At 44.1% G+C, this 10,631-nt stretch overlaps 1 protein-coding gene across 4 annotated transcripts in view; it reads left to right on the top strand.

The window, feature by feature from the left end:
• TANC1 (tetratricopeptide repeat, ankyrin repeat and coiled-coil containing 1) overlaps positions 1–10,631 on the top strand; it is a 244,115-nt gene that overhangs the window by 187,572 nt on the left and 45,912 nt on the right. For all 4 annotated transcript variants that reach the window (XM_023530007.1, XM_023530003.1, XM_011358985.2 and 1 more), the window contains 3 exons: positions 1,990–2,221; positions 3,339–3,505; positions 5,267–5,874. In XM_023530007.1, the coding sequence (XP_023385775.1) occupies positions 1,990–2,221; positions 3,339–3,505; positions 5,267–5,874 (1,007 nt within the window). The remainder of the gene's footprint in view (positions 1–1,989; positions 2,222–3,338; positions 3,506–5,266; positions 5,875–10,631) is intronic.

Below are 10,631 nucleotides of genomic sequence, written 5' to 3'. Positions count from 1 at the left end.
ATGAGAGCAGGAGAGTGGGAGCCTCCCACATGACTGCTGCCTCCACCTGTGCTCTGCTGCCTGAGACCTTTGATTCCCTGCATTTTTCTGTCAGAAGTTTCTTGTGGTGTCGTAAAAGAGGTTTGGCTGACTTTCCCTTCCTAAATTCGTGGTCATCAAGGTCTTTCTGAAATTTTTCCATCTGCTCAACATATATCACAGGTTCATAAGCCATCCCCCTGCATTAAATCTGTTAAATCTCACTCCTGGCGAGCCGCTTGTGTCTTCCCGGTGGCCGTGGTGTGAGTGGTAGAACTGGAGAACCACCAGAGGTGGGCAGTGAGGAGGGGCATCTAGTGAGGAAGCACCCCCACCCGCACCCCCAGGCGTGAGGTAGGTGCCGGGGTGCTGAAACAAATGCTCCTGTGACACAGATCCCTGCTCCTCGCTTCTGCTTCCCTGGCGTGGGCAGCCCTGATGCCCTGACCAGTCCTCCCTCTGTCCGTGAACAAGTGCTCTGGGATGAGGGATGCTACTGTGATTTTTTCACACCATTTTGTGACCCGCAATAAGAAATACATCTTACGCTAGCAGCCTGGCATTCCCACACATGTGATCATACATGCAACTGAAGCAAAAACATTATAAAACTATACTTAGATCCTTTAAAATTCACTTTATTTAAAAAAAAAAAAAAAAAAACTGTTTGGCTTGGGATTGATTTCATGACGAACCGTTGGGTTGCCAGACTTCCGTGCTAGAGAGACCATGGTCCAGGCTGTCTCATTGGTGATTTGTACCGACTCAGTGGTCCTCTTGCATTCCTGCTAATCTCTGTCCAGGTGACAGTGGGAGAGAGTCAGCTTTCATCTGAGTCTTGATGATAAATTTAATCTTAAACAGAAGTCACACGGAGGTTTCAAATTGGCCACATCTCCTCTTGCCACTTGCTTTGCAGATCTGGCAATTGATTATCTGTGTCACCCTGATAAGGCTTTGAACCGTGTGCCTGCTGCCCTCGGCCGTGAACCCTAGCTAGTGGTTCTTCTGCTTTTGCAGGGGTTGTAAAGCTGAGTGGGACGGCGGGGACGCAGACTCTTCTGAAAAACATAAGGGTCTTTACAGAAGTGTTTTGACCTTTTTTACCTTCTTTACCTCATATTCCTCAGTTCATCCTCATTCGGGAAAGTTATTTATTTGCAGTGTACCTCTCACTCCCAAGACAGTTCTGCATCTGGCACTTTCGTTGGGGTCTCTACTGAATAACCTGCTGCCACTTTGTATCTGTGCCGGTGAAGGGAACACTCATCCCCCTCTTCTCCGTGCTTAGGCAAGAACCTCTCTCCTCCTCTGTGCTTTCACATGAAGGCAGAAATTTGGTCATTTCTTATTTTGATTCTTCAAACGACATTGCTGTTGAACTACTTCGTGGCATCATCATGTGGGTGTGGAGGCTTGTATGGATGCGGGCTGAGGGCTTGAACCAGGCTGCCCTGCATGGCCCTCCTGCCAGGGGGAAGAAGCAGCTATGACTTTACAGCCTGGCCTTTGTAGCCACCAACTTTCTTATCTGCTTTTTGGGAGCAGCACATGAGTTTCCCAAGGAGATGCTGGTGTTTTTGAAAACAGAATCAGAGTGCATATGGCACTTTTGGATGTCGAGAACATTGGGATTGCTTGGAATTGCTTTAAGCTAGCGTAGGCTTTGGGTTTTATGAATGACTTTTATTAATTTATATTCAATACAGAGTAACTTGTGCTGATCTTAGTGCTAATCAATTTGGATTTGTGGCTGCAATTAAAAGTCTGCCTAGAACTTGGCAGACCACGTGAATGAATGAAAGAATAACTGAATCAGTTAAGCTAAATGATGTCTCAGTCTTGGGGAATAGAATCAACATACTTTACTATCTCAGTGAACGGGAGAATTGCATCCCTGTTTGAGAGCATAGAAGGAGCCGTGCGAAGAGAGAGAGGTGATGTGATGCTGATGCTCTGCTTCCCCCATAGGTCGTGGCCTACCACTATTGCCAGGCTGATAACACATACACGTGCCTGGTGCCTGAGTTCGTGCACAGCATTGCAGCTCTGCTGTGCCGGTCTCATCAGCTGGCTGCCTACAGAGACCTGCTGATAAAGGAGCCCCCACTACAGAGCATGCTGAGCCTCAGATCCTGTGTACAGGACCCGGTGGCCGCCTTCAAGAAGGGAGTGCTGGAACCACTCACGAACCTGAGAAATGGTACTTCCCAGCAGCGACCCCGAGCCCCCTCTCTCAATAGGGTCCCCAGGGCTGTCCTCAGAAGGAGGGGGAGTGAGGTGTGTGCAAGGAGAGTATGTGAGTCAATCAGTGCAATCTCGTCCCCTTCCTCAGAACCATCTGCCCAAGGTCCCTCCCAAATGGTGTAGTTTTAAATGAAACATCTCTAATAAGAATTAACTCCAGAGTTGAACATTTCCAAAGTAGCTAATTTGTAACTGTAGGTTATTTAGATGACTTACGCCCTAGAAACAGAAACTTGCCTGCATGTTTTACACTCCTGCACAGCTAGGGAATAAGTTGATTGTTTAGGGAACTTGCCAGCATTTTTTTCAAGTCTCTGCTCAGTTGAGTTAAACCTCAAGCCATTTATAGGAGTGTCTGTTTGATTTTGTTGCCCTTAAATAGTCTACAAGGTGGGGGGCATTAGTGCTATTATGGGTTCTTTGGTTTTTCATCCTCACCTTTCGAGCCAGTTTATCTGCCTTCTGAGCACTTCTGCCAAAAGGCGCTAGAGGGAATTAAAACAGATTATGTCATCATTTCTCCTTTGTTCCCTGTGCAGAAGTTGGTGCTAATAAATAGAAAACAAGATTTAGCCTGTGGGTGTGAACCCTGTTCTAGGAATCTATAAAACAGAGCTGTCACCCCCAGCTGACTCTGCCGTGGGCTTGATGCTTTGCCCTTTGCGGGTCAATTTTCCTCCACAGAAATCCATCAAGGGTGTTCAATTGCTGGGGGAGGAGGGGCTAGAGTCTTTTCCAGTTTTCTTCTCTGTACTTACCCCAGTGACAGGAGTTTATGAAGAGCTAATATCCCTATACTGTATCATATACATAGTGAGGTTCTGCTAAGTGTGTGTAATGCAATATGTTTCTGAAAACTGTTTTATGAGAATTGGTTTTCTTTTGGCTCTGTGCTCCAGTTTTCATGATAGATTTAATAGAAAATATGCTTCTGTGTAAACCATTTCTTCTACCATTTGTAAACTTTTTTAGTTTTTCCTAACACTTTAAACTGTGCAGTAAAATATACTGGGTGGTGCCATCTTATAGAAGTGTATAATTTCTTAATTAAAAAAAAATATTGTATCCTTTAGAGCAAAAGATTCCTGAAGAAGAATACATTATTTTGATAGATGGCTTAAATGAAGCTGAGTTTCATAAACCCGATTATGGAGATACGCTTTCGTCATTTATTAGCAAAATTATCTCTAAATTTCCTGCCTGGTTGAAGTTGATTGTGACTGTAAGAGCAAATTTTCAGGTAAAAAAGAATTTTCAAATCTCTTTCTACATTCCTGTACTCAAATTTTACATTGTTTAATACTGACAATTTAAACGATTGTAAATCATTTTGCTGCTGAATCAAAAACTATATTAGGACTTTGAAACATTAGTGCACAGAGCCCCCAAAAGGCTAAACTCGGACCTTTTTAACCCCCGAAGACACATTTATCAAAATGTCAGTAAATTTCCTAGTAGCATTGAACTGTACTTGTGCTTCTAAAATGGAAGTGTCTAGCCTGGTTTACCATCATTCAGTTGTGGGGAGCTGTTCAAGGTGTCCAGATAACAGGTCTGCTAGAGTCTAAAATTATTCTTGCTAGTAGTTATTTGCATGGATTTGCAATGGGACTCCTCCCCACCCCACACTTTTTTTATGAAAGGAATAGGGCATGGGTGAAGGAGAGAAATTTTTAAGGCCTATTCTGAAGGTCCATTTTCTCATAAAACTTAAGCATAGTGATTTTTTCAAATTCTCTTCCTCATCTTTCTTCTCATTTGAACCCAAAGTGTATCATAACAATCAATGACTCCTTTCTACTCGGTTCATTTTCAGTAAAGACATTAGACATTAAATTTTGATTTTTGTGCTTTTATGATGACATTTATTTAAAAATAGCATTTGAGTTTGTTCTTTTCTCATTAAAAGTGGCATTAGACCTCAGCCAAACTTAATGGTTTTTTTGGGGGGGGGCGGGCTGGGGAGTATTTGATTCTTACCCTTTCAGTCATTTTTCACACAGCAAACAGAATTTGGCAGTTGATGTAGCACAAGAACAGTACAAGCTAGATGAGTTTTCAGAGGTGTAGTTCGCATCCATGTAAAGTGAGAGTAATTGTACTTACTAATAAGCCTGCCTCCTGTAGCTACTGTATTTAATGAGGACATATACTTAAGTACTTCAGAAAGGATAGTGGGAAATTTAAAGAAAAACACAAAACTCATCTCTGCTATTAGGTATCAAGATGTGATTGTCTTTGGGATGGAAGAGAGACAGGAAGGGACAGGGTTTCTGTGAGCTGGTGATGCTGTTTGGCTGCTGGTTGCACGGATGTATTTGATTTTATGAAAATTAATGACACTGCAGTTATGATTAATGCACATCTGTATGTATATTAACCTTCAATTTACAAGTTTACTGAAAAAATAGCAGCTTAAGAAAATGATAGTGGTCTATATTGGAGGAACCAGCTTTGCAACAGCAGGTTGTCACTGGGCACAGCCTAGGGGCAGTTTGAGGTTTCCTGGTTTGGTTATGCAGCCCCAGTATCCGATGCACTGAAAGGGGTATCTTGGCGTCTGCCTTGTTCTTAGATGTACAGTGTTGGTTCGTGTTTGCCCTTATTATATAACCATTTGCACAATGTAAGGATTAGGGGTATCAGGTCACCTCAGGGTCTCACTGCCCCTCTGTGGCTATGGCCAGGTCGCATTGTCTGCTGGGGCTGTTCCATCTCACTTGGCTCTGAGCCCTGGGATCAGGGCCTCGGGAGAGCCTTTACTGATTCCATCTCTCATCAGGATTTCTTTCACATAAGCTTTTTATCTTCGTCTTATCCTATTACAGGTTTTAATACAAAACAATGAGTCCCTGTAATCCACAAAAATCCTCCTTGAAAGAAAACTATTGAATCTGGTTTGAAATGCAGACATAAAGAAAGAAATCTCTGTGGAGTGACACTGTGGGGTTTTTTTTTTTTTTTTTTTTTGGTTTTGTTTTTTGTTTTTGTTTTTTTGCAGGAAATTGTGAGTGCGTTGCCATTCGTCAAGCTTTCCTTAGATGACTTTCCCGACAACAAAGACATTCATAGCGACCTGCATGCCTACGTCCAGCACAGAGTCCACAGCAGCCAGGACATCCTCAGCAACATCTCCTTAAATGGCAAGGCCGATGCCGCCCTCATTGGGAAAGTGAGCAGCCACCTGGTGCTGCGGAGCCTCGGCTCCTACTTGTACCTCAAACTCACCTTGGACCTCTTCCAGAGGGGACACTTGGTCATCAAAAGTGCCAGCTACAAGGTGGTGCCTGTGTCTCTGTCCGAGCTCTATCTGCTGCAATGCAACATGAAGTTCATGACCCAGTCCGCCTTTGAGAGGGCACTTCCGATTTTAAATGTGGCCCTCGCCTCCCTTCACCCCATGACAGACGAGCAGATTTTTCAGGCTATTAATGCTGGCCACATACAAGGGGAGCAGGGATGGGAAGACTTTCAGCAGAGGATGGATGCCCTCTCCTGCTTCCTCATTAAGAGGCGAGACAAAACTCGCATGTTCTGCCACCCGTCCTTCAGGGAGTGGCTCGTTTGGAGAGCAGATGGTGAAAACACAGCCTTCCTATGTGAGCCCAGGTATGACAGGCTGCTTTCTGTCAGCTCTTTGCGGGAAGTCTAATGTGCATTTGGGGAAGGAATTTCAAACACGATTCACTTTTTTTTTTTTTTTTAACAGAAAGGCAACGCATAATGAATAATTCAGGAGGGGCAATGGAAAATTCACTCTGCTTTGAAACAAAAGCTAGACTTTTAGGATTCTTCAGTATGTTTAGATGAAGGAGAAGCTAGACAATGACAGGGTGCTATTTTTTTGCCATCCATTCTTTTTTGGACTCCATCCCTGTCACAAAGGTCACATGAGATGGGAAAGTATGATATCAGCTCCAGGGAACAGCAGGCTTCTCTAGAGGCTGTTCCCGGTTCAGTTTCTTCACCTGGGGGTGGTCTGTGGACTGTCTTGGACCCCCAGCACCACCAATCACCTGCCACCTCTTAAGCATGTAGCATCTTGTCCCAGGACTCAGATGTGCCTGTGGGCCCAGAGGAAAGCACAGTGATCACGTCTGGCTGCCTCGTTTTATATTTGTGTTTCAGTGAAGTGTTAACAGACTGGAATCTGAGAATGAGAGGATTGAGGTTCAGGTCTCTGATGCCCTATTTATGAGATGGTAGTGGAGCAGCTTCACTCAGGCAGTTAAAGGTATTGTTGAGGATTTGCAGCACTTTGGGCCAAGATGCCCACTGTCCGGTGGAGGGGTGGGGTAAGCCTGCCTGTCACACGGCCTGGTACTAGTCAAAGTGAGAGGTCGGGGAATGTGAGGGTGTGGGTGCTTTCAGGTTAGGGCATGCTCGTGGTCACCACTTCTGCCTGAGCCTGGCGTGGCCTGCACCTTTGCCCTCTCGAATAGCTTCTGCTCTCTCCAAGTCAGAATTGCTCTTGACTCTTATAAAAGGTCTGGCAAGCTGCTAAACTGTCCTCTCTGGGCGTTTGACCAGTTACTGGGGTCCAGAAATGAATAAGAACTTGTGAGATTCACATCACCTCCCTCTCCACAAATATTGACCTAATAGGTTTAGCTGCCGTTTCATATGGTGGATATTGTTGTTTTCTTAGGTGACACTGGGCTAAAAAATTTATCTTTTGCACCTGCTTTGGGGTCATAAACCGTAACTCCCAGATTATTGAGCCAGACCATAATAACTGAATAAACTGCATGTTGTGACACAGTTAGCCAAGTCAGGTTATTTTCTAGGAAAAGTCAGATCACTTTCTGGGAAGAGTCTGTCATTGGGTTTGTAGAGACATAAAAACAAGTTGAAAGTCTTCAGCAGTGGGTGTAGATTTGTTCCTGGGATTTGAGGCAGTAGTTGGACTGTAGTCACAGTTAAGCTTTGCTCCAGTTTGGGTGGTAAGTGGCAATGAGGTTATGCAGCCTAGGGCAGAGCTGAGCATGGGTGACTAATGGGTTGTTGCCTGCAATCGCGTACTCCCGAGCACTGGTGTGTTCCTATAAGCAGGCGTGGGGACTTACCAGGGGCTGGGCCGGGACTAGGCTGCGGCAAGAGAGGCACCTGGGGTACAAAGGAGTTATTACTTCTCAAAATTGTGCAAGTCAGCGTTCACCTAAAATATCTATAGTTCTTGAACTTCATTCAGCAGACAGAGAATATATAGAACGATGTTGGAAAGAAGGTACTGCATTTAATTCCGCAATGGTTTTTGCAGATCAACTACGTGCAGGGTCCTGGGGCAGATGCAGGCATTCCTGGGACAAGGGCACAGTTCTCGAGGGCTTCCCACACAGAAGGGTGGGTGAGGCTGACAGTGACGGAGCTGGCAGGGAGCCACACTGCACATGGGCCTGCGAGAAAGGGAGAGAAGCTCCTGCTGGAGGAAACAAGTTCTAGAAAGTGTTTCACATGGATGGGAACATTTGGGTCGGCCCTTGAAAGATGGGTAGCATTTCTCTTCCCATCTCCATTAGTCGTAATTTACCCCCATTATAGAGAAGAAAAAGAATCCAGCGCCCGGCAACAATGACACTTCGCTTTTTGTTTCGGCCCCTTTCCGTGCATTTAAACATTCTCCACATTTTCTTTTCTGTATCGAAATTCCTGTTCTGCTTGTTTTGCTTAACACATCATGGACATTTTGGTAAGCTGTCTGTAAATCTTAGTAAAGTGTCATTTTTCATGGCTGTGCAAACCTCCTAGGAGGCAAATGTTAATGTCCTCCACCCTACCCTCATTGTGGGGCCTTTATGTTGTTTCTGAGTTACTTATACATGTACAAACCTATTGTAAATATCTTGGTGCCTTACAGGAAAGCAGTAGGGTATAAGGGAGGTCTGGATTAAAATCCTGTTTCCAGTAGGGAAGCCCTCGAGAACTGCGCCCTTGTCCCAGGAATGCCTGCATCTGCCCCAGGACCCTGCACGTAGTTGATGGGCAAAAACCATTGCGGAATTAAATGCAGTACCTTCCTTCCAACATCGTCCTATATATTCTCTGTCTGCTGAATGAAGTTCAAGAACTATAGATATTTTAGGTGAACGCTGACTTGTATAATTCTTGTACACAAATTATTTTAATTCTCCAAGACTTAGTCTCCTTATCTGTAAAATGAAAGTATCTCCTCACTTTATGACGGTGGCTGTTTCACGAGAAAAGTACTTAATGAGGGTTTCCTCCCCTTCTTCCTTCCCTTCCTATTTTTGCTTATTTCTTAGGTTAGAATCCAGGAGCAGAATTATAAAGTTAGAGTAGAGTTTCTCATAGCCTTCATTCACATCACCTAGACTTAAACATGATTCATATTTTGCAGTATTTGTTCCATCTGTTATTTTTTGCTGAGGTAAATTATAGACTTCATGACATTTTACCCTAAATAATTGATTATGCACCTCAAAAAAAGAGTACATTTTCATACTTAACTGCAATACCATTACAACACCTAAAATATTAATACTAATTCATTGATATATCATCAGATGTATTTCTCCATTTTCTTTCTTTCTTTTTTTTTTTTTTTTAAGTATGTTTGAATCAGGATCCAGATAAGGGCCATTAAATGTATTTTATTGTTTCTCTTTTAACCTACATATTCCTCTCTTTCTCTGGTCTTCCTTGCATTTTATTTGTCTAAAAAGAGCAGCCAGATAGTTTGTCCTGTTAATTTCCCATAATCTGAATTTTGCTGATTGTGTTCTCATGGTGGTTTATAATGTGTCCATCACCTCTATTTTCTATAAATTGGTAGTTAAATCTAGAGGATCGATCAGATTTTATTTAAGAAAATGTTTTTTGCAAAGGTACTTAATGGGCGGCAGTGAGTACTTCCATCAGGAATCACTTAACATCTCACCGTCTCTCAGAGCCATTGATGATTTCCTGGATCCATCGATTCATTAGGGTTACACAAGGACTCTCTTAATTTAGAACAGTCTCCCATCCACTTTGTTTCCCACATGTCACTGACTTGAGGAATGAATGGTTAGGATTTCAGAATAAGGCTATTGCAGACAGGAGGAGCTGTGTAAGGCATCACATCAGAATGAGCAGGCCGTGTTCTGGCAACGCCATATCTAGTTTGGTTGGAGCCTTTGTCATGGAACAGAGGAGTAGAAAGAGCTAACAGAAGGACGTGCCTAGGGGGCCTGGCATCTATCTCTGGAGAACCTTTGAAGGTTCTGGAGTACAGATCACCTACATGAGCAGGAGCATGGCAGGTGCGGAGCGTAGGAACCACTGTGACAGGAGTGGAGACTCGGACCTCGCTTTGGGGTGGAACAGTGGGGTGGAAACAGGCTTCGCTGATATGAGATAGATGGGCATGGCTTGGCCTTGTGAGCAGAGTCGAGGATAAGAAGGTACCATATCAAGGTGTTGACCTCACAAACTAGGAATGGCCTTATTCTTCAAAAGGGTAAGAAAGGCAGAAGGTGTGGGTGGGGTTTGCAGAGCAGGAGCTAGCTTTTGGTTTCTGCAGTTCGAGCTTGCGGGTTCAGTGGGACCCCCAGGTAGACAAGTTCCAAGGGCAGGTGGGGTCTGAAGCTTGAAGGAAAAGTTGAGGTTGAAGAGTTGATATCATTGGTAGAGATCTAGCTGTGGGACTTGGTGAGAAGGGTAGTTAGAGGAAGGGGGTGCTGGCCTGCTGAGACATGGAGAATTTAGAGTGTAAGTGCTGCGAGAGGTGAAGGAAGATGAGGATTGAGAGGAAACCATTGGCTCTTCAGTTCAGGAGAAGGGTCCTAGATCCTTAGGAGATGCGTTCCATTGGGTTGTGAGGAGTGAAACAGGAGAGAGCCAATGTCCTGGATGAACACTGAAAGGGTAGAGAGGTTTAGGGTTGTTTGAGTGTGGGCAAGGGTTTTGTTTTTGTTTTTAACATAAGAGGTTAGGGTGTCCGTTGGAAACATCATGACAGTGTGAGGAAACACAATCTGTAAAGGAGGAGAAATTGAGAATGCAGGGGAGTGGGGGCTGAGTGACGGGGCAACTTGCTGCTTCTGTATTGTCACTGAGTCTATATTCATAGCACCATCGTAGCTGAATTTCATCTTGTTTACGTGCATCTCCTCCAGTCACTGAGAGCTCCTCAAGGGAAGCACCTTCCATTGTTCCCCACGGAATTTCCAGTATCAAGCATGGTGCTGGTTATGAGGGGGATGCTAATGAACGAACGAATGAATAATCATGTTTTGCTGGTTAAAAGCATGGACTCTCACAATGAGTAGACTGTGGTTCAGATCTCTGCTTAGCCATTTCATCTTGGGCAAATCACCTACCTGTCCAGGCCTCTGTTCCCTCATGTAAACAAATTGGGCATCACT

This window comes from Pteropus vampyrus, unplaced genomic scaffold, assembly GCF_000151845.1.
Source record: "Pteropus vampyrus isolate Shadow unplaced genomic scaffold, Pvam_2.0 Scaffold2, whole genome shotgun sequence".
Lineage (NCBI taxonomy): Eukaryota > Metazoa > Chordata > Mammalia > Chiroptera > Pteropodidae > Pteropus > Pteropus vampyrus.
This window is presented reverse-complemented; position numbering and strand designations above follow the sequence as displayed.